The sequence below is a fragment of the Mesoplodon bidens genome, assembly GCF_964165515.1.
Source record: "Mesoplodon bidens genome assembly, chromosome: 11".
Classification (NCBI taxonomy): Eukaryota; Metazoa; Chordata; class Mammalia; order Artiodactyla; family Ziphiidae; genus Mesoplodon; species Mesoplodon bidens.
Genome location: NC_138167.1, coordinates 45,183,413 through 45,205,555, shown reverse-complemented (window position 1 = coordinate 45,205,555; position 22,143 = coordinate 45,183,413). Strand labels below are relative to the sequence as shown.

General features: G+C 54.8%; 1 protein-coding gene across 3 annotated transcripts; it reads left to right on the top strand.

Annotated features, from left to right (window-relative positions):
- Positions 1 to 7,839: 7,839 nt before the first annotated feature.
- Positions 7,840 to 22,026, top strand: ACVRL1 (activin A receptor like type 1). Of its 3 annotated transcripts, XM_081248607.1 has the most exons (11): positions 7,840 to 7,938; positions 8,608 to 8,799; positions 13,490 to 13,558; positions 14,134 to 14,385; positions 14,572 to 14,783; positions 15,034 to 15,133; positions 15,509 to 15,655; positions 15,948 to 16,223; positions 16,793 to 16,990; positions 19,536 to 19,666; positions 20,893 to 22,026. In XM_081248607.1, exons 3-11 carry the CDS (start codon positions 13,495 to 13,497, stop codon positions 21,025 to 21,027), a joined length of 1,515 nt encoding a protein of 504 aa, XP_081104733.1. In that variant the 5' UTR covers positions 7,840 to 7,938; positions 8,608 to 8,799; positions 13,490 to 13,494; the 3' UTR covers positions 21,028 to 22,026. The 3 variants fall into 3 exon arrangements, with proteins under 3 accessions (XP_081104733.1, XP_081104735.1, XP_081104734.1); XM_081248609.1 differs by lacking the exon at positions 7,840 to 7,938 and having other exon boundaries at positions 8,514 to 8,799; XM_081248608.1 differs by lacking the exons at positions 7,840 to 7,938; positions 8,608 to 8,799 and adding an exon at positions 10,930 to 11,272.
- Positions 22,027 to 22,143: the final 117 nt, after the last annotated feature.

Genomic DNA, 22,143 nt, shown 5'->3' with positions numbered 1-22,143 from the left:
ACGTGTCCTTGGAACCCCATGGCCTCCCCTGTGATTCTAGGATATTATTCTGGTGGCCCCTGAAGTGAAAACACACACTTATCCCAGACAGCCTTCTCAGACCGGCTCCCACACAGCTCTGCAACCCAGCGCCCCCAAGCCCAGCCCACTCCCCATCACCATAGCGCTGATGGCCTGCCAACCTGGCAGACGGGGCTCCTACAGAGGGGACTGCAAGGTTGGCTGTCCTGACGCACACTGGGATGTCAGCCAGGCTGTGGGGACTCCTGGGGAACCCTTCCCTCACTCCTGCGAGGGCAGAAACCGTGTCTGTCTCCCTAACCCCTAGGTCTGTGCCCGACCCATACAGCCTCAATAAATGTGTATAGAAAAGAACTGAGTTCAGGTTCCACCAAGGTCTGGCATGCTTAGAGAGGCCATTATCATCTCCCTCTTCTTTTCAGGGGCTGCCCTGGTTCCAGGAGTGGCAGTGGCCCTGGCTATTCCAGGGCACAGCCTAGGAAACCCCTATTGGGTCAAGAGAAGGCAAGGGAGTACATATATGTGGGGAGGACAGAAAGACAAGTGGGGGCTCATTTGTTTGTGTCCCCTTTTCCCAAACTGGGGCATCTTGACAGGATTCCCTCCTCTCCGGCAGTCGTACTTTCCAAATGGTTGAAAACATCTGTGTACCTTCCATCACACCAGCCACCCGGCTTGCCGTCCCTCCTCCTCAGAGGGACCATGGCTTCTCATGGTTAAGGAAGGTAACTGCGTTTGAAGGGAGGACTTGAGGGCAAGGTTGGGGGTTGGATGGACTCTGCAACATCCCTCAGAGTCACACAGGCAATGTCACATGCGGACACAGGGTCAGCCAGGGGCCCTAGGGGCCTGCAGGCTCACAGGCACAGAAGTACACACAGGCCCACTGATCCACAAACTTCTAGTCCCATACAGAGAGGCCAGCCATACAAGCACGCATAAACACACCCCATCACACAGGTGCACAAACACATAGGTTCACTGACAAAGGAAAAAATAAAGACAGGGTCCCCCCACTCCCTGAGGTTCCTGGCCCCTCCCCTGCCCTTCCTATCCCCTGTGCCCCCAACACGTTGCAGTCCCCTGTCCAACCGGCTCCATACATAGCCTGTATGACGGTGGTCGAGGCTGCAGAGTCTGTCTAAACATTGGGAGCAGCAGTTAGGGGCTTGAGGGAGAGCCAAGCCTGACCCTCGAGTCCTCCCCACAGACCTAGGTACCATCCGTAACTATGAAACCCATGGTCCCTCTCAGGGAAAGGAGAGAGTTGGTGGGGACTTCCCTGGTGGTCCAGTGGTAAAGAATCCACCTTCCAATGCAGGGGACTCGGGTTCGATGTCTGGCCGGGGAACTAAGATCCTACATGCTGCAAGGCAATTAAGCCCATGTGCCACAACTATTGACCTCGCACACCTCAACTACAGAGCCCACATGCCCTGGAGCCTGCGTGCCACAACTAGAGAGAGAAAACCCACACGCCACAGCTAGAGAGAAGCCTGCAATCCACAAAGAAGAGCCCACGCGCCGCAGCAAAAAAGATCCCTCATGCCTCAGTGAGGATCCTGCATGCCTGAACAAGGATCCCGCATGCCACAGCCCCCAAAATAAATAAATAAATAAATAAAGATAGAAAGAAAGGAAAGAGAGAGGTGGGCAGCTAAAGCCTAAATCCTTCTTTGTGGTTGTTTCCTCCAGACCAGACTTGGCTACCCCCCATCCCCTACATCTTACATCTATGATTTGCCCTGGGGGACAAGGGGCAGAGGCCTGCAGATGAGGGAGGCTTGGAGACAAGAGCTCGCTGAGAGCCCTCAGTACCAGGCCCCCTGGCGCTGGGAAGGGCAGAGCCTAGGCACGGATGCTGGAGGGGTAGGAAAGGGGCAGGATTTGTGGCATTTCCCCTCCAGCTGGAAACAAAGGCACATTCCTGTGTCCAGATCCAGCAATCTGGTCCCACCCACCCGAGTGGCTGGAGCCGAAGGAAATCCCGCTGGCCTCTGGCCTCACCCGGCCACTCAGCCTCTCTTTCAAACAATGTCTGTCCCAGCTGGGGCCATTACCAGCTCTCAAATCCTGGGGACCCCATTCTTGTCCAAATAACAAGCCCTCTCCATTGGGGATGGTTCCTTTAACTCCTCAGACTCTCTCCTCAAGCAACAAGGGTCTTCGCAGTACCACCCAAGAGCCTGCCAGGCCCTGCTTGTGTTTGGAGTGGGCAAAAGTCTTGATGCCCCTGGGAACTCCTGTGACATCCAAAATGCTCAGCCAGACCCTCAGGACATCTTCAAGTCCTGAGATTCAGTGGAACATCCCCCGAAAACAAGATTATTCACCTCAGCTAGTGGACACATCTTCCTTTATTGAAGCAAAATTGCAACTCTAGGGAAGAGTGGAGGTACCACGCTTCTGACTTGGTGAAGAGTCAAGAGATACTGTGTGATACCAACAGAACAGGAACTAAAGGTATATTATTAAATTTACAAAAGAATAACATATGATCAATAATTAGAAGGGAGAGAACCTAAATGACCTAAATTCCAAAGCTTTTAAATCTAGAGATAGCAGAAAGACAAATACTGCATGGGATCCCTTACACGTGGAATCTAAAAACAAGACAAACTCATAGAAACTGAGAGTAGAAAAGTGCTTGCCAGAGGCTGACGGGTGAAGAAACAGGGAGAGGTTGGTAAAGGGTACAAACTTTCAGCTGTAAGGTGAATAAGGTCTGAGGATCTAACATATAACATGGTGACTATGAAACTCAGTCCCCCTAAAACCGAGTTCCCTTACAAGTCTATGATTAATCTCTTTATTTTTATTTATTTATTTTTTTGCGGTACGCGGGCCTCTCACTGTTGTGGCCTCTCCCATTGTGGAGCACAGGCTCCGGATGCGCAGGCTCAGTGGCCATGGCTCACGGGCCCAGCCGCTCCGTGGCATGTGGGATCTTCCCGGACCGGGGCACGAACCCATGTCCCCTGCATCGACAGGCGGACTCTCAACCACTGCACCACCAGGGAAGCCCTATGATTAATCTCTTTATCCAAAAAATTTATTCCCTTTCTGGTCCCCTCTGACCTCAATCCTGTGCTAACTGAACACTAATCAACCAGAGTCAAATGGCTAAAATTGCAGTTGTTGATAGCATTGTTCATGACTAAAATTGCTATTATAAATATCACCGTTAACGTACAAACTTTAGGTTGTTTCTCCAAGGCAAGATCAGCTAACAGACCCCTAATCCATGGACCAACTAGCCAGAGAATCATAAACCAGAAACATCCTGATTCTCGAAACTACGATTAAGAAATGTCACAGAAATGTCAGAAGACGATGATTAATCCCAGCCTCTTTGTTCTTCCCCTTAAAAAAATCCCTAACTCAAAGACCATGTGGGAGTGGATCTGAGGCTTGTCTCCTTCTCCTTTACTTGCTGCCCTGAAGTAAATCCTTATTTTGCTGCAAACTCCTGCTGGCAGAGTTGGACTTTCCCCGTGATGGGCCCACAAGCCCTTTGCTCAGTGACAACTATAGCTGATAACACTTTATTGTATAATTGAAATTAGCTGAGAGAGTAGCACTTAAATTTTACTCACCAGAAAACTTCTCATCAAAAAAAAAAGATAAATATGTGAGGTGATGGATGTGTTAATTAACTAGATGGGAAGAATCCTTTCACAATGGATACGTATATCAAATCATCACGATGTACATTTTAAATATCTTTTGGTAAAATCTTGCATCTGTTTAAAAACTGAAGTTTAGTTGATTTACAATGTTTATACTTTAAATACCTTACAATTGTGCTTGTCAGTTATACCTCAATAAAACTGAAAAAAATCTAGAGATAGAAGTGTAAACATATTATTTAGAGTTATAGAAGTAAATGTCAGAGAAATAAATAGCTTTGGGAAGGGGATGGCCCCAGCAAGAGGGTCTGGGGATGGACACAGTCACTGATCATTATAAACTCTTCTGCAGAAGTGTTTTTTTTTTTTTTTTTTTTTTGGGTGGTACGCGGGCCTCTCACTGTTGTGGCCTCTCCCGTTGCGGAGCACAGGCTCCGGACACGCAGGCTCAGCGGCCATGGCTCACGGGCCCAGCTGCTCCGTGGCATGTGGGATCTTCCCGGACTGGGGCACAAACCCGCGTCCCCTGCATCGGCAGGTGGACTCTCAACCACTGCGCCACCAGGGGAGCCCCAGAATTTTTAAAGTGTATTTACTCTGTGCTTATTTGGGATTTTCTGAGTTATTTTCAGAATGGCTGCCTCATGCCTCCAAGTCCTCTGCAGTGGCTCTGCATTCATCTATACAACAGCCCCTCAGAGAGCTATTCATAGAAGAGGCAGTATTTAGTGCTCCTCTCTGAACAGGTAAGGAAACTGAGGCCCCTGTCACACAGGCGAGCCTCCGCCCTCCTGGAGACTCTCAGTTCATGCCCTTCTCCTGCCTTACAGCTCAGTCTCCTTCTCTCAAAACCAGATGGCTTTGAGAGTTTCACAGCTAGAGGAGAATGTTCACAGGTATTTTGCTTTTATTTGGAGAATGTGGTAGAGATGGAATCCGCAGCCCCTTTTTACAGGTATGGAAGGTGAGCCTGGGTGTTCTCCTCCAGCGCTGGGGCCGGTTTGGAGGAGGAGAGTCAGGGCCTCGAGGAGGCCCGTGGGGAGGGGCAATCCACAGGTTGCTGGACTGCTGAGGAGGAGATGGGACTGGGGCAGTTTCTCAACAGAGCCCAGGCCCCCGAGGCATTGTGCGGGCACCGTCTCATCTCAGTCTCCTGCCCTGAAGTGCCATCCCTTTCTTAAGAGCTTCCCTCCTGAGATGAGTCATCCTCAGGCTGGGCAAGGAGTGGACAAACCCATCTAGGGGACATCCTGGAAGAGCTGAAGAGGAAGAGGAAGGTGACTCAGTGGCTCAAAATGTGGCCTCTGTCTGCCAGCCTCTTCCTGAGGTGCTGGACAGAGCTCTGGCTGCCCTACCCTCCCCAAACATTAGCAGTGGCCAAACTGTCTTTTCACCTGAGCTGTGGTATCAGGGCCCAGGACCAGGTGGTTTCCTGAATCTTACAGCCAAAGGAGATAACACAAGGCTGGGAAGAGCCTTTGGGAGGATCCGGTCTAAGCCAGGCCAGAACCAAGGCCCCACGCCCCCTGGTTTACTGCTCTTCTCAGGACTCCATGGTAATGGAGTAATGGTGTAAGGGTGCCTCTGGCCTGAGCGGAGGAGACCTAGGGAGGGCACGTCCTCTCCCTGCAGCACTCAGAGCTGACACTCTCTCCTCTGTGTTGAACAAATGGATAAATGGAATTCATAGGAATCTGCCCCACTTCTCTCCTTAAGGAGACCCACAGTTCTTCCTCCTTATGTATCCTGTTCTACTGTTTTCATTTGAAAAACTCCCTAGGTTGTCTGATCTAAATCTCCCACTCTGCAACTTAAATGGAGCAAAGCCCACCTCACCCTCTGCTAACCGCCCCACCCTCCTTGCTCTGCTTTTTTAAAAAAATATTTATTTATTTTCTTTATTTATTTGGGCTTTTTTGTTTGTTTTTTATTTTTGGCTGCAATGGGTCTTATTGCGGCGTGCCAGCTTCTCTCTAGTTGTGGCCTGCGGGTTTTCTCTCTCTAGTTGTGGCATGCAGGTTCCAGGGCGCGTGGGCTCTGTAGTTTGTGGCATGCGGACTCTCTTGTTGAGGTGCGCGAGCTCAGTAGTTGTGGTGCAAGGGCTTAGTTGCCCTGTGGCATGTGGGATCTTAGTTCCCAGACCAGGGATCAAACCCACATCCCCTGCCTTGGAAGGCTGATTCCTTACCACTGGACCACCAGAGAAGTCCCACTCCTTGCTCTTCCTTCCTACTCATGCCGGTGCAGAACTGGCTACATAATTTGTGGGGCCCAGTGCAAAATGCTGGGCCCTTTTTTCAAACATGATTAAGAATTCCAAGATGGTGCCAGCAGAGCATTAAACCAAGCGTGGTGTCTGTACAGGCTGGACACCCACGAAGTTGGCCCTGCCCTAGTATCAAGAGCAATGCTTGAACTCAATATTCATAGCTTGTCCTGAAAGGTCAAGTTGTCCAATCCCCTGCCTTCATGTCACCTGCCTTCCATAGGTGAGGATCTCCTTGAAGTTTCACCCCACATACCTTTCCTAGGATCTCCAGGCCTCTGCTTCACACACTGCTGGGAAATTCTTCTAAATGTCTAAATCTAACTAAGTCTTAGCCCTTTACGCCTGTTTCCTCTTATTCTGTCCTCCCTGAATATGGGGAACAGCTGGTCCTTTTGAGTAATTAATTTTTGTAGACTTGGACGCAGTCTGTAATTCCTTTTCCCTTTCCTCATTGGGCTGAGTCTCCAGTGCTTTCTCCAACTCTGCGTCCCTCCTCTGATGCCTTCCCCCGGTTCTCTGTGTTTTGTGGAAAGCATGGGGTCCACAAGAAGCCCCAAAGAGCACCCGTCAGGGTCCAGAGGGCTCCATGCTCTGGAGAGGTGGGGAGACTCCAGCACTGAGGAACAGCCACCCCGCATCGGGCCCCGTCTTCCTCCTCCAAACCCTGCTCTCCTTTTATCTGTTTCGTGAACCCTTCCCAGATAAAGTCCCCCATCCACACCGACTCTCCCCAGCGATGCTCAGTTCTTGTCCATCTCGATGTTTCTGTTCTCAGTGTGTGTTTCAGACTGAATGCTTCTCTTGGGGAAGCCCCCCCCCCCCGCCCTTCCACCTCTCAGGACACAGATCCGTGGGCTGGGACTGGGAAGGGTTTATCAGAAACCACAGCAAGGCATGGGGGAGAGTGGTTATGAAAGATGGACACCAGCCACACTCCCAGTTCTCCAGCTAATAGTGTGCTAAAGCGGCCACTATAATCTGAAAGAGCAGATACTGTAATCCCATAGTACTTCCTATTGGCTGCAGGACACAGTTCTGCCCTGACACTGAAATTTGGGTGTGCCTTGGTTCTGGAATTCACAAGGCTCCCAAGTTGTGAAGCAGCTGTGGGTGGGGGCTGGGAAGGGTTTCAGCAGAGGAAGTGAGGTCAGTCAACAATTGATGCTTGTCTGAGCCTTTAGTCATTGTCTCCCCCAGCCTCTATTCCTGTCGAAGAGGGTGGGGGGGGGCGCTGGGAGGGATGTCCTGGCCCATCTTACAGAATCCCCATATTAGAGCAAGACACCTTGGAAGTCTGCTTCTGCTTCTAACACCAACATCTTTCCACCTGGCTCTGAGGCCATCACCTCCCCAACCTTTTCATTTATTAATTTAATTAAACACTTTCATGGAGGTCCTGTGCCAGGCTCAGCCAGATAGCATCTTTGCTATGAACTGAGATAAGCATCATGTCCCTTCATTCTCTGGACAACCCTATGAGGCTGGCACTGTTTATTAGGCCCATTTAGCAGATGGGGGACTGAGGCATGGAGAGGTGTCACTTGTCTAGGGTTATACAACTAGTCTGGATTCTGACTTCAGAGTCTTTGTGGATAACCTGGAGGCTAGGGATAAAGTGGAGTCCTGCCTTCAGGGTGCTCACAGTGGTTGGAGCAAAGCAAGACAACATTGTCACTGTTCTGAGCCCAGGCAAGGGCATGAGGAGGAAGGGTTTGTTTATCTCTCCAGGAGAAGCCATTCTGCTCCCCTCCCCAAAGCATCTTGTCCACCTTGTCCCAGCAGTGTCCTGAGGGAGGCTCCCCTTCCCCAACTCTAAAGCTCCATTTGGTGGGGTGAGGGGCCGGCCTCCAAGGGGGCAGTCCAAGGCAGTTCCCAGCCTCTACCTCCATTCTGGCCGCCCATGGTGCAGAGAGGCATCCCTGTCACTGAGCTGTGCTACGGCCGGAGGGGCTCAGACCGTCACCACTGACTCAGAGCTGCCCCATCTGGGCCTGTTTACCCTGCGCTGAGCGCTGAGCCGTGAGAGGCTGCGGAAGGGGGTGAAGGGGCCGAGGGAGGAGGCTGAAGGATTTGGACAGACTGGGGAGTCCCCGAGGGAGGGGGGGGAGGGCGGAGCCAAAATATTTCGGACCCTGCCAGCCCCAAAGTCTGCCCTTGCTTCTGAGCCTCCTAGGCGGAGGACCTGGAGTTTTGGGTGGGAAGACAGGTAACTTCTCTCCATTCTGCCCTCCCCGCATGTCGTTCCCTCGGTGCCCCCCTACCCGTCCAGGATTCCAGGCCGCCCCTCAGCGGCTCTGAGCGGGGAGGGGCACCTCCACCTCCACCCCTCCCCCGGCCGGCCCTCCTACGGTGCCTAGCGTCCCAGCACTGGCCCCCACGGCTCTGGGCCTGAACCCCACGAGACCCCCGCGGCCCAAGGCCAAGGCCCGCCCCCTCGGGGAGGCGGATGTGGGAGGCTGGGGGCGGGAGCCGGCCTTGATCCCGGGCGGGGGCAGCCGAGGGGGATGCCGCCCTCGGGATCCGCAGCCGCGCAGGGGAGGGTCCGGCCCTGAGCCCTGGCGAGGGTCGAGCGGGCGGCCGTCGGCTAGCTGGGCAATAGGAAACGGTTTATTAGAAGGGAGTGGTGGAGCCGGGCCAGGCAGGAAGACGCTGGAATAAGAAACATTTTTGCTCCGGCCCCTTTCCCAGTCCCGGGAGGCCGCCGCGCCAGCCGCGCCGAGCCAGCCCCTCCCCGGCCCCAGCCCTGCCCGGGGCCGCGCCCGGACCCCAGACCCTGGCCCGCTGTCCAGCGCCCGTCGTGTGACCGCGGCCGCCGCCGGGGAGGGGAGGAGGCCGCCTGCTGCACGCTCGCGCCGCGCTGCCCGCAGGGCAGGCCCAGAGGTGAGTCGAGGTCCGCGGGCCGGGCCGTTGCGGGGGGGCGGCTGACCCCAACCCCAGTGGGCCCTTCCCCATGGCATATCCCAGAGAGACCCTCAGAGAGGTCGCCGTAGGGTCAGTCCCAGCTTCTCGTAGTGCAAGCCGCCCCTCGCCCCCCGCCAACATCTGCCCATCACCCCACCTAAGACTGGAGGGGGCTGGACCGAACCCGCACTGGGAATCAGAAAACTTTGCTCCTGGGGCCCGTCACTTAGCTTCTCTCTTCTCTCATCCTCATCCATAAAATGGGCAGAAGGATCCCTCCCCTCCTTCACTTACAGAGAAGGGGGTCACATGTCCTTCCAGGAACCTGGATTGACCTGGGGGTGGGTGTCTACTTCCAGCACTGTTGAGCCTCCCCTTAAAGCCCATCTTTCCCAGACCAGTCCTGGCCGCTCTTGCCAAAGGAATCTGACACTATAACTCCCTCCTCCAAACCTCAGTTCCAACCCTGTGTGGTCAGATAATCCCCAAAGCATGGACTTCCTTCAGGATCCAGGTCAGAGGGGATCCCAGTCTCCCTCCAGCCTGAGACCCCACGTTTTCAGTTTGCCCTGGAGGTCAGTCTGGAGACCGGGCTGTTATGACCATCTCAAGGCTGGCCACCCACCCCCTCTTTTCTTCTCTAAGGACAGGGGCAGAGTGGACAATAGCTCTCACCCTCTCTATATGGGCAGCTTCTGGCTGAGTCAGGGTCTGTCTGACATCTCTTACCCCTTACTGTTTGTTTGTCCTGGTACCTGTCCTCTCATCTTACCAGGTGGTTAAAAATAGCTACCATTTATTGAGTACTACTATGTAGACACTTAGATACATTTTTGTCATGTAATCCTGGCCACAACCTAGCAGAAGAGGTGTTATTATGTCCATCCTACAGAAGAGGAAAGAGATTCAGATTTGAATCACTTGTCCAAAGCTCCATGGATGGTTGGGTTTTTAGTAACATTTGTTAAGTGCTTACTGTGTACCACTTAGTACTCTGTTAAATAATTTTACTACTTTATACCTATTAAATGAGCACTATTATTATCCCCCATTTTTCATAGGGGAGCCGAAGCCTCAGAAAGTTCAAGTAACTTGCCCCAAATCTCATAGCCCTAAGTGGTAGAAGCGGGATTTGAATCCAGGTCTACGTGATCCAGAGACCACAACCTGACCTCTGTGCTATACTGTGCTGTGTTTGCATTCTGTCTGAGACCCTAAAATCCAGACTTGATGCTACATCCCAGTGCTGTGAAGTGATGCAGATAAAAGTGCTTTGTGACAGTAAGGGGCAACCCAGTCTGGTCCTCTGCTGATGCGCAGAGCAAGGCGCTTCCAGCCCCATGACAGTCACTGCTGTGCTGAGCCACTGCTGCTGATGGGAGCCGGTTATATCAATCCTTCAGGTGTGCTGGGGAGAAAGGGATTGACATCCATCTTCTGAGCACACCTATACTCTGCTTCTCCCCAACTAGGGCTAAGCCTACAGCAAACAGATGATTTCTAAACAAACCCTCATTTGGGCAGCAGGTGATGACAACTGCAGTCTGTTAATGCAATCCCCGCTTGCTCTTTTTCCTCTTTTTTTTTTTTTGCATTACACGGGCCTCTCACTGTTGTGGCCCCTCCCGTTGTGGAGCACGGGCTCCGGACGCGCAGGCTCAGCGGCCATGGCTCACGGGCCCAGCCGCTCCACGGCATGTGGGATCTTCCCGGACCGGGGCACGAACCCGTGTCCCCCGCATCGGCAGGCGGACTCGCAACCACTGCGCCACCAGGGAAGCCCGCTCTTTTTCCTCTTTTGAGGGACCTACCTAACACCAAACAACTGCAGAAATAAAATGACCAAGTGAGGATTTATTACCAGCAATTTAAGTTGATCAAGCCATACCTGGTGATTCTGGGCAAGAAACCTGACATCCCCGAGCTTCTGTTTCCCTATTGGATTGTCGTGAGGACTAGATGAGATCAGCCATCAAAGTTCGGTACTTAGCACATAAGTATTACTCAGAGGAGGTTAACTCTTATTACTAAGAATTTCACAGTGGTAAGTTAATATTTGAAATTAGTTTAGCATTTGTGATTTCTGGCTTAAAACTGTGATGCTTCAGTCAGCAGGAGATCTTTAAAGAAGTTTTGTTAGACATGAAAGGAGTCCACCAGTCCCCAGGAGTCTGTTTGTGCTAGAGTCAAGTCTCAGGGCGAATCAGGCAGGGTCAGCTCGGAGTTGGGACTGATCTGGACTCAGCACCCTCTTGTACTTAATCTTACGCCAGGCCCGGTTAAAACTTGGACAGTCGCAGTTTGCCTCCACTACATTCCCAGGATTAGACCAGAGGCGGATTCTGCAAATGCTGCCAAGCCCTCCCTGCACTGTTCCTGGGCCCCAGAGGCTGGACATGTCCTGAACAAAGCCCGCGCCCTGCCCTCCCTCTGCAGTGTCTCTGAGTCCCTGGTTTCAGTGTTTAGCCTTGTCTGTCCCTTCTCCGGTAGAAGTGGGGAGAGGTCCCAGGGTAGGAATTAGAGTGCCTGCCCCCTGCAGTCCACTCCCACTCACCCAGCGGGGTCCTGCCCAGTGAAATGAAAGCACGGGGACCAGTCAGCGTTGTGTAGGACCCAGTTCTCAAAGTGTGGTACCCACACAAACTGATCAGAATTACCTGGGGAAATTTTTTAAAATGCATGTTTCTTACTGGTCCCAATGGACTAAATCAGAATCTGGAGTGGGGGTGAGACCAAAGGATGTGCATTTCTAATGAAGCACTTCAGGTGATTCTGCTGCGTAATTGTGTAGGTGAGAGGGTGCACTGGAGCACAGAGAAGTGAAAGCATGGGTAGAGGATTCTAGAAGGCTGCCGGCTATTATCCTATTGTCACCCCCTTTTGCTTCTTGCTGCATACTCTCTCCCTAGCTGCTTTCTGGGCAAAGACTGCCAAGGATGGATTCTCGCCCTTACCCCAGTGGGCAAATTCAGCTTGTCTGGGGCTCCCTCTCCAGCCACCAGTCCCACTGTAGCATGCTTGCCAGAATCCCCACTGCCTTCTGGGAGGGGCAAGAGGCAGGAGGTCAGGCAGAGGCTGGGGACACAGCTGCAGCAGCCCAGGGCTCCATTTCCTCCCCCAGCCCTGGGCCTCTGGGGCAGAGGAAGCCCAGGCAGGAAGGCCAGAGCTGCCACCAGCCAGAGAGGCCCACGAAGCGCCCCCCTCGCCCCCCCCGAGTCATCCTGCCCTCAGAGCCTCAGCATCATGGATCTTCATTTGGCACCATTCTTAGACTAGGGGCCTTCTGCAGCCTATATGGCCATATGCCCAGCCCTACCAGCCTTCCCATGTCATGCCAGAAGACACTCCCCCTCCCTCGTGGCAGCTGCCCCTACCTGGGGCTCCAGTGCCCAGGCACACACCTGCATACTCTCCACCATTCAGAAAGTCCTTCTTGCTGTCTGACCTCAGTCCTTCTTGCTGCAGCCTCAGCCCTAACCTTCTCATTCTCAACCTTTGAGAAATGAAGAAGGGGGTGGCTTCTGAAGCACTAGATGGTTTGGGAGCTGAGATGGGGACTGTTATAGATCAGAATTACTCCCCTAATGCTCTCCACCAAACTTCTGGAAAAGTTCACCCAGCCACAGAAGGTCAAACATTCAACATCTAAGTATGTTTCACTTCCCTTCCACGTCACTGGCCCTACCCCCACTCTTTCCCAGGACGGCAAGGAGAGAGAAGGGGGCCGGGGAGTGGCTCAGTGAGGGCGACTTATACTCTGATGAGGGTGCAGAGAGGTTCCTTCACACCTGGCACAGCCCAGCACTGTCCAAGCTTTGTATGGTTGTTACAACCCTGAGGGCTCAGACATGGGCTGCCACCCTGGACTGGGATATGGAGTAGAAAAACACTGGACTGGGAGTCTGGACACCTGGGTTGTACTCCTGGTATTGCTACTGAATCCTGCCTGACCTTGCACAAGCCTCCTCTCCTGACTGAGCCTTAATCCCCATCTTCTCTACAATAAGAGCTGGGCTTTGTGATTCACAAGGTTTCCTCCTAGGACTCCATCATGGGGGCGCCCCAGCCCCGGGTGGCCCCTGCAGACCCTGTAGCCACTCCAGCCTCTGCCCTGACAATATGTCCTGCTCCCTGCTGTGCGTGTTCTATCCAGACCCCAATCTAAACAATCTAGATTCCTGTTCCCAGCTTGGCGGGACCCTGAATGGCAGGAAGTGAAGACAGGAGCCTGTTTATGTTTGAGGCAGGCAGGCCGGCGGGGCGGGGGCACTGGGAAGGGGTGGGCACGGGGGCAGCGGACAGAAGGGTGGTGGTACTGCTGAAGAGATGCCCCTTCTGCCCTAGTCCCGTGGTCTCCTTCTGCCCTCTGCACCCTCCAGTCTGAACTCAGCAGCAGGAGAGCTGGGAGTCCCCCAGGCTCTCAGTCACTTAAACATGGCTCCCCACCCTTTACCCCTAACAGGATGGTTTCCATGGGGAAGTGAACCAGGACTTCCCCTGCAGGCCCCTCCCCAAAGCCAGACACAGGGAGGAGGGAGGAGGCCTCCCTGCCCCCCCCAAAAAAAACTCCCAGTGATTTCCTCCGGGTGGGAGGGACCCACGGTCAGTGGCTGAAAACACTGAAGGGATCACATTTCATAGATGTTATTGCACCCCTTCTCCTCTCCAGGGACCATGACCTTGGACCCTCCCAGGAGAACCCTTCTGATGCTACTGACGGCCTTGGGCCTGACCCAGGGTGAGTACTGGGGAGAAAGTAGGGAACAGGGGCCTGGGTGGAGAAAGGGCTACCTGGGCTCAGCTCTTGTCGGGCTGAATTTGAGGAGCTGGGGAGGAGGGGGACTTAGGAGCTTGGCTGGAGGGCGGGAGACGGGCTCAGTGGGACTAAGCTCCCGGCTACCCCAACCCTCCTGTGCTGTCCTCCTGATCCAAACCCGCAGACTGCTGCTCTGTCAGACTCCAGGATGGGACCTCTATCTGGGGGTGCGGGCAGTGGGGATGTTGGCAGGGAGGGCCTGGGAGAGCCCTCAGAGTTGGGGCTGGGGGCTGGGCTGGGCCTGGAACTGCGAGGGGAGGTCTTAGGATCAGGGAAGGGACAGAAGCCTGGTTCTCCTGGTGGCAGCTGCCCCGGGCAGGGATAAGTCACTGGAGGGAAGGATAATCTGAGGATGGAACTGAAGGACCAAGGCCTCAAAGATTTGAGAGCTCAGAAGCTGCGGGGTGGGGGGAGTGGGGGCAGGGGGCAGACCTGGGTATTAGGCTCATCCTGGGGAGCTGGGCCCAGAGCCGCTGAGCTTCCAGTGTGTCTCCCAGGCGACCCCGTGAAGCCCTCTCGGGGCCCGCTGGTGACCTGCACGTGTGAGAACCCACACTGCAAGGGGCCTACCTGCCAGGGGGCCTGGTGCACAGTAGTGCTGGTGCGGGAGGAGGGCACACACCCCCAGGAACATCGGGGCTGCGGGAACCTGAACCAGGAGCTCTGCAAGGGGCGGCCCACCGAGTTCTTCAACCACTACTGCTGCTACAGCCCCTTCTGCAACCACAACGTGACCCTGGTGCTGGAGGGTACGTCCAGCTGCTCCAGCAACCCCTGCCCGTCTTCTCAGACTCTGCCCTCCCCGTCCTGCTTGCCTCTCGTGCTCTGGCCTGGAGGGCGGCGGAGGCGGGACCCTGGGATCTGACTGGCAGAGTGGCAAGGTGGGGGGCGTCTGGCCTGGTGGAAGCTGGGCCTTAGTGTCCCTTCTGTGCCAGCCACCCAGACTCCGCCAGAGCAGCCGCAAGAAGATGGCCAGCTGCCTCTGATCCTGGGCCCCGTGCTGGCCTTGCTGGTCCTAGTGGCTCTGGGTGCCCTGGGCCTGTGGCATGTCCGGCGGAGGCAGGAGAAGCAGCGGGGCCTGAACAGCGAGCTGGGCGAGTCCAGCCTCATCCTGAAGGCATCCGAGCAGGGGGACAGCATGCTGGGGGTATGGGACTGGGAGAACCTGGGACACAGGGTGGTGAGGGTAGACAGGAGACAGAACCAGAGGGGACCCAGAGTGGCAGGTAGCCGAGAAGGGCACAATGGCAGGCACTCAGAGATTTGATTGGGCGCTGGACAGGAGGGGTTGGTGAATGAGAAGCCTGAAGAGACACAGCAGTGGGGCCCAGGTCGAGGAGGGAGAAATGGGTTGGGTGGGTCGTGGCTGCCTCTCAGTGGCCTCTCGGTACTCCCAGGACCTCCTGGACAGTGACTGCACCACCGGCAGTGGCTCAGGACTCCCCTTCCTGGTGCAGAGGACAGTGGCGCGGCAGGTCGCTCTGGTGGAGTGTGTGGGTGAGCAGTGGGTGAGCCTGGGGGATGGGGACCAAGAGCTCCTGTGAGCTTGGAGGGGTGAGGGAGCTCTTGGCCTCCGGCATCACAGGTGGGGCCAGGCCTGGCTCCGAATGGGAATTCTGCTGGCCAGGGAGGGGGTTGGGGATGGATCAGTGCCAGACCCTTCTGCAGGAGCTGGGCTGGAGCAAGAGGCAAATGGGTGTGGCCTGCCGGCTGCCTTTGAGTCTGGATTAAGTTAAAACATAATCATCAGAGGTTCTGCAGATGAAGTCAGTGCAGCATAATGATGGGGGACCCTTCTGGGGATTACTGTGCCCAAGGGCTCTGTGTGTCCGGTATGTGACCCCCCTCCTTCCTCTCCGGCCGTCGGATCAGGAAAGGGCCGCTATGGCGAGGTATGGCGGGGCCTGTGGCACGGTGAGAGTGTGGCCGTCAAGATCTTCTCCTCGAGGGATGAACAATCCTGGTTCCGGGAGACAGAGATCTACAACACAGTGCTTCTCAGACACGACAACATCCTAGGCAAGCGGGAGGGTGCTGTGCCAGGCCCCCGGCTCTCAGCCCCCCGCACTCAGGGCTGGACCACCACCTCGCCTCTGGACACTGACCTAACCCTGAAGGACTCCCAGCCGGCCCTCAGCTTCCTCAGCCCTCTGATTCCAGTTTCCTCTCTGACCTAAGCCAGACGAGCCTCCACCCCAGCCCCAGCTTGGCCCTGACCTAGTCCATCCTCCGTCCCCAGCCCTGACCCGTGACCCATCGAGCCTCCTTCATCCCTAGACCCTTGGTGAGCCACCTGACCCTCCGCCCACAGGCTTTATCGCCTCGGACATGACTTCCCGCAACTCAAGCACGCAGCTGTGGCTTATCACGCACTACCACGAGCATGGCTCGCTCTACGACTTTCTGCAGAGGCAGACGCTGGAGCCCCAGCTGGCCCTGAGGCTAGCCGTGTCCGCGGCCTGCGGCCTGGCGCACCTGCATGTGGAGATCTTCGGCACACAGGGAAAGCCGGCCATCGCCCACCGCGACCTCAAGAGCCGCAACGTGCTGGTCAAGAGCAACCTGCAGTGCTGCATCGCAGACCTGGGTGAGCGGGGAGGGGCGGGCCCTCCGCGGGGGGCGGGGCCCGTGAGCTCTCTCTTTCCACGCGGTACTGCCTTTGCTGGTGATGACGCTGACTGGTGCTTTAAAACTTACAGACGTGTTTGGTCTCATCTCACCTCTACAAGAGCCCCACAAGTTGCCTTAACGTTCTTTTCAAGCCCACACCAGCTGAGCTCCAGGAGTTAGGAGAAAGGGGCAGGGAGCCAGCAACCTGGGTTCTCATCCTGGCTTCGCTGACTACATCACTCCCCGTCACCAGGCCTTGGGGTTCAGCTCTGGGAAATGGACATCACGATGCCTGCCTCCCCTACTCACATCTCGCTGGGTTCTTGCCCCTAGAGAGCACCACACAAGCACAGTGTAACTGGGACAGTTACTCTCCCCATGGCTGCTGTCTCCCAGCCCACCTCAGGGCGGGTTTCCATTTGCCGGCCCCTCTTATGTCCTACCGTCTCTCTCCATCCCACCTCACCCCTGGGCCCCAGCCTCCCGGGGGCCACCCCGTCTGTGGGCTGGGATGAGCGGCAGGAGTGACAGGCCCGGTACCCACAGGCCTGGCTGTAATGCACTCCCAGGGTAGTGACTACCTGGACATCGGCAACAACCCGCGAGTGGGCACCAAGCGGTACATGGCCCCCGAGGTGCTGGAAGAGCAGATCCGAACCGACTGCTTCGAGTCCTACAAGTGGACGGACATCTGGGCCTTTGGCCTGGTGCTGTGGGAAATCGCCCGGCGGACCATTGTCAATGGTGAGGATACCCCCTGCACGGGATAGGGAAAGGGGAATAGGGTGGGTGGATAGACAGGCAGGAGATGGGACTTCCTGCCATGGCTGGCGCCCGTGGCCTGAGGGGCTTGTGGTCAGACCTCCCATATTCCCTTTACTGCCACTCACCAGCTGGTCCAGCTGAGTGACCTTTTAAGGTTCATCTGGGTCTGATTCTGGCTGTAAAATCTTGGGTGAGTGACAATAACAAAAATGTTAAGAGCAGCTAACATTTATTGAGTTTAAATATGTGCCAGATGCCACGCTGTACACATGTATTATCTTATTGAATCGTTCTTTGTTGGCAGGGAGGTGGTATTGCTTAGTGGTTAAGAGCGTGGGTTGGGAATCAGACTGCCTAAGTTCAGTTCCTAATTTTGCCATGTGCAAGGTACTTAACCTCTCTGTGCCTCAGTTTCCTCATTTGTAAGATGAGAATAAAATAATTTCTAGTTGTTGAGATAATCCAAATAGGGTATTCAGGGCAGTATCTGGAGCTGTTCTGTAGCTCAGTAAATATTAGTGGCAATTATTGTTGTAATGGCGCATGCTTGACACAGTATCATCCCCATTTTACAGACGAAGGGATTGAGGCACAGAATTACAGCTGGCTAGAGGCAGCACTGGGGTCTGAAACCAGGCAATCTGACTCTGGGGGCTCAGTGCTCTTTATTACCGTGCTTTTTATACCTCTCTGGTCCTTGGTTTCCTTGACCACAAAAATGCGGGATATAACAGTGCTTGCAGTGCCTGCTTATTACTGCTTTATTATTATTATTAGCCAAGCTGTGCAGCATGCGGGATCTTAATTCCCTGACCAGGGATCGAACCCGTGTCCCCTGCATTGGGAGTGTAGAGTCTTAACCACTGGACTGCCAGGGAATTCCCTGCTGCCTCTTTATTACCATGGGTGCCACAGGGGACTCAGATGTGGAGGGGCTGAGAGCAGGCGGAGGGACCTCGTTCCTGATGGCCCCATATAGGGGGCCGCCCTGTGGCTGGTGCCCTCCCAGCCCTGGGGTGGATGGGTGTTGGGTGATGGTCTGGACCAGGTGGGGAGGTGATCAGTCTTTGTGGAGGCTGTCCATGGGGAGAGGCTGCTGGGAGTCCTGACAGGTTGGGGACCACCCTCTGGATGGGCTCAGGTCCCTGCCCCTTCAGACATGAGCTCTAGAGGCTGGGGCTGGGGAAGGGGGCACCTGGAAGGAGCCGAAGCCCCTTGGACCAGGCTTCAGGCAGGAAAGGAAGGCTGGACCAGCCTGGGCTGAGGGGGAGGATGACTGCCGACTCCTGGAGCAGAGGGAAGCTCTGTCAGCCCCACAGAGATTCGTGGCTCATTATAAACACTGTAATCTGGTGTCAGCCCCGGCGCTGATTAAAGGCCCATTAGACACGCTCAGGCCTCTGTGCAGCACTGATTAGGGCTCGAGCAGCACAGGGGCTGGCCTGGAAGCCCGCCACAGGGAGCACAGCTGGCGTGGGCTCTACCGAGGTTGCGGCTGTGCTGTGTGGCCGAGGCTCCCAGCCTGGGGCTGGAAGCAGGGTGTGGCCTGGGGCACTTTTCTGGGGTCTGGCCTCTCCTGCCCCAGCGCCTGCAGCTCCACAGGCATCAACTTCAGAAAGCTCCTGCTAAGGACCACGCACTTCAGATGACGAGGGGAGGGTGTGCTGCTGGCTGAAGGGGTCAGCAGAGGCCTGTGCCGTCCCTGAGAATGGATGGATGTGATCTGGACCTGGGTAAAAATCTCTTTCTCTTAGGAGATGTGTTTTCTCCCCCTTTCCCTCATTCCACATCCTCATCCAGCAGTCAGCCAGCCTCCCTTCGTGTAAGTGTAGCTTGGAGGTCAAGAGCATGGGCTTTGGTTAGACTTTCTGGGCTTAAATCCTAACTCTGTCACTTACTACCTGTGTGATTTTAGACAAGTTTCTTAACTTCTCTGGCCTGAATTCCATTGCTTATAAAGTGGAGCTAATAGTATCGCTTACCTCATAGAGTTGTTGTGAGGATTTAATGCCATGCAGTTAGGACAGTGCCTGGCACATAGTAAGTGCTCAGTGAACATTAGGTGTTTGGGGGCATCTGTGATAGTTGAGGCCTGGGAGCAGTACCCAGGCCCTGGGTGGGAGGCAGATGTGGAAAGACTGGAACAAGATCTGGCCTAGGAATACAATGAGTTTAAGTCTTGACTCTGCCATTACTAGCTGTGTAACCTTGGGCTCAACTTCTCTGAGCATCAGTTTCTTCATCTGTAAAATGGGTCTTTGGGTTGCTGTGAAGACTAACAAGATAATGCATGTAAAGTGTTTATAGCACAATGCATGGCATATACGGTAAATGTAAAATAAACGGCAGTAATTATTATTATTTATAAATATATTTATTATATTATGGTGTCTCTCTCAGGGGTAGCATGGCGAGGCAACTGGTTTCCTGGACCCTGGGACAGAGGGTGGGCAAGGCTCTCCTCTGGGTGGTATTGGGCCTCCTTGAGGTCCCAATTGACTGTCCCATTGCCCTCCATCCCTAGGCATCGTGGAGGACTACAGGCCACCCTTCTATGATGTGGTGCCTAATGATCCCAGCTTTGAGGACATGAAGAAGGTGGTGTGTGTTGACCAGCAGACCCCCACTATCCCCAACCGGCTGGCTGCAGACCCGGTAAGGCCTCTCTGGTGGGGCTGGGATGGCGTGGGGTGGTGGCTCACAGGTGGGATTCCTGAGCCCAGGAACTTGTGTCTGGCCTCTGCTTCACCTGGATAGATTCTGGGGGACAGATTCCAGGGTACTTCTCTGGGTACTCCCTCCCACGCCCCTGCCTGTGGACCTCCGGGACCCTCTGGTTATTCTGGTAACCAGAACCCTTCACCTCGCCTGAAAAGTCAGAGGCTCTCTGCTGCATTTCCTGCCATGAAGTTTTTGTTGTTCTTGCTCATTTTTGTTCTTTCTCAAAACACTCCATATACTTATACAGGACACATGCATATGTGTATATAGATACACAGGGGCATGCACGCGCTTCTACACAAACACACACTCACAGGTACACACACATGCACCCATTCACAGGTACACACACACATGCACATATATGCCAGACTGTTGACCCCATGAAGAGGAAAAGCATGTCTCCTTTGCTGACCCTTATCTCCCTGTTAACCTGTCACAGTGCCTGGCACACAGTAGGTACTCAATAAATGTTTATGGGAAGAATGAATACATGTACACATGTATATACATGTATGTATACATAGACACGTGTATACTTCTGCACAACATACAGAGCCACAAAAAGTCACTCATATGCACTCCTGTGCGCACACACATACACTCTGTCTCGGGAACCGGCTTGAGCTCTGAGGTGGAGTGAGGCTGGCTCACTCTGGGACTGCTGAGCTTCCTGGGATAGGTTCCTCCCTAGACACATGCATTTTGAGGATGCAGCCAGGGTTGGTGGAGGTGCTGGGAGCCACTGCCCTCTACACTGGGGTCCCGCTGCAGATGGGCATGTGGGAGCCCCGAGGCCTGCAGATCTCCCCTTTCCTGGATCTTGGTGGAGGTGAGGGTGGGGTGTACTCACCAAAGGGTGTCCCCGAAGATCTGAGTTACATCTCTCTTTCCGTCCTGCCTGCCTCTCTCCATCCCCTTCTCACTCCACCCCCTTCCTCTTCCATTTTTATCTTTCTTTTTCATCCTCACCTGGTTCCCGCCATTCCCCCTCTTACCACTTCTGTCCCTCCTCTCCCCCTCCTTTTCGACACTCTCGTTTCCGTCTTCTCATCCTTTGTGTCTCCCCACTACTGGGCATCCTCCTCGCCTCTTCCTTTCCACCTTCCCTGACCCGTGTCTCTGCTTTCTCTCCTCTGCTTCGCTCTCCCTCCCCCCAGGTCCTCTCAGGTCTGGCTCAGATGATGCGGGAGTGCTGGTACCCAAACCCCTCTGCCCGCCTCACTGCACTGCGGATCAAGAAGACACTACAGAAGCTCAGCAACGGTCTCCAGAGGCCCAAAGTGATTCACTAGCCACAGGCCTGAAGCCTGACTCCCCTCTGCCTGCAGTGTGTGTGTGGTGGTGGGCAGTGGATGGTGGCCTGTCTGGGTAGAGGTTCTGTGAGTGTGTGTGCTGGGGAGGGGAGTGCCCCTCCGTGGGCAGCTGTGCCTGCCCAACTCGGCCCCCAGCCCATCCAGCCAAAAATACAGCTGGGCTGAAACCTGATCCCCGCGCCCGCTGGGGCGAGCTGTCTGGCCTGCTCAAGGCAGCAGGCTCCCTGACGCCGGGCTCCCTCCCCACTCCCACGCCCTGGGTGCACCCCCTACCACCCCCAGGACCCGATGCAAAAGAGGCCTCAGAGCCAGGGTGGCCAAGCCAGGGAATCCCAGTCCTGGGCCCAGAGTCTGGGCCTGCACTTTACCCCCTGCCGTCAGTCAACCCCACTGCCCCACCAGAGCTGCCAGGGTGGCACAGGGCCCCGTCCAGCCTTCAGTAGACACCCTGCCCTGCTAGGCTTTAGCCTCTGTCCCAAGCACCAGACACCCAGGCCCATTGGTTTTTCTCCGTGGGTTTGTATCTCAGCTTCAGGCCACCTTGGGCCTCTATCTCCTAGACAAGACCCCCGCTAGCTGAATGCTGGCTGCCCAGGAGAGCGGGGGGCCTGATCCTGGGCCCCTCCTCCACTCCCCTCCTAGCTGACTTACTGTGGCATTAAACTCAAGGAGTCTTGCTGCGGGCGTGGCAGAGTCATAGGCCAGTGGAGAGATGGCAGGTCAGATGGGCAAGGCCCAGGACTTTCAGAATAAACTGAGAGGATATCGGAGCCAAGCATGGCCGCCGGGGAAGGGCTCAGCTGGGAGTCAGGAGACCCAGGGTCTGGTCCGGGTTCTTGCTCTACAGGACAAGAAGGAGGCCTTCGCTGGCCCAGGGCCTTTGTTTCTTTACCTACATATTGAAAGATTTGTAGATGAAGATTTGGTCCTGATGTCTTTTGAGATGTTTTTCAGCTCTAAAGTTCTTTGAAATGTTTAGCCTGTGTCAGAACTCAGTTCATCAGTCCCTTGTACTCCTTGTGCCCCGGCTGCTGGCAATTTGCCTCAAGATGGAGATTTGAAAATAACTTTAGCTGAGGCCAGGGGTGTCTGAAA

Excerpts from the sequence above, each read along its gene's own strand:
- ACVRL1 (XM_081248607.1), top strand. The coding sequence starts at position 13,495 with ATGACCTTGGACCCTCCCAGGAGAACCCTTCTGATGCTACTGACGGCC. Across the intron at positions 14,386-14,571 it reads CGTGACCCTGGTGCTGGAGG|CCACCCAGACTCCGCCAGAG; the intron begins GTACGTCCAGCT and ends CTTCTGTGCCAG. Across the intron at positions 16,224-16,792 it reads GTGCTGCATCGCAGACCTGG|GCCTGGCTGTAATGCACTCC; the intron begins GTGAGCGGGGAG and ends CGGTACCCACAG.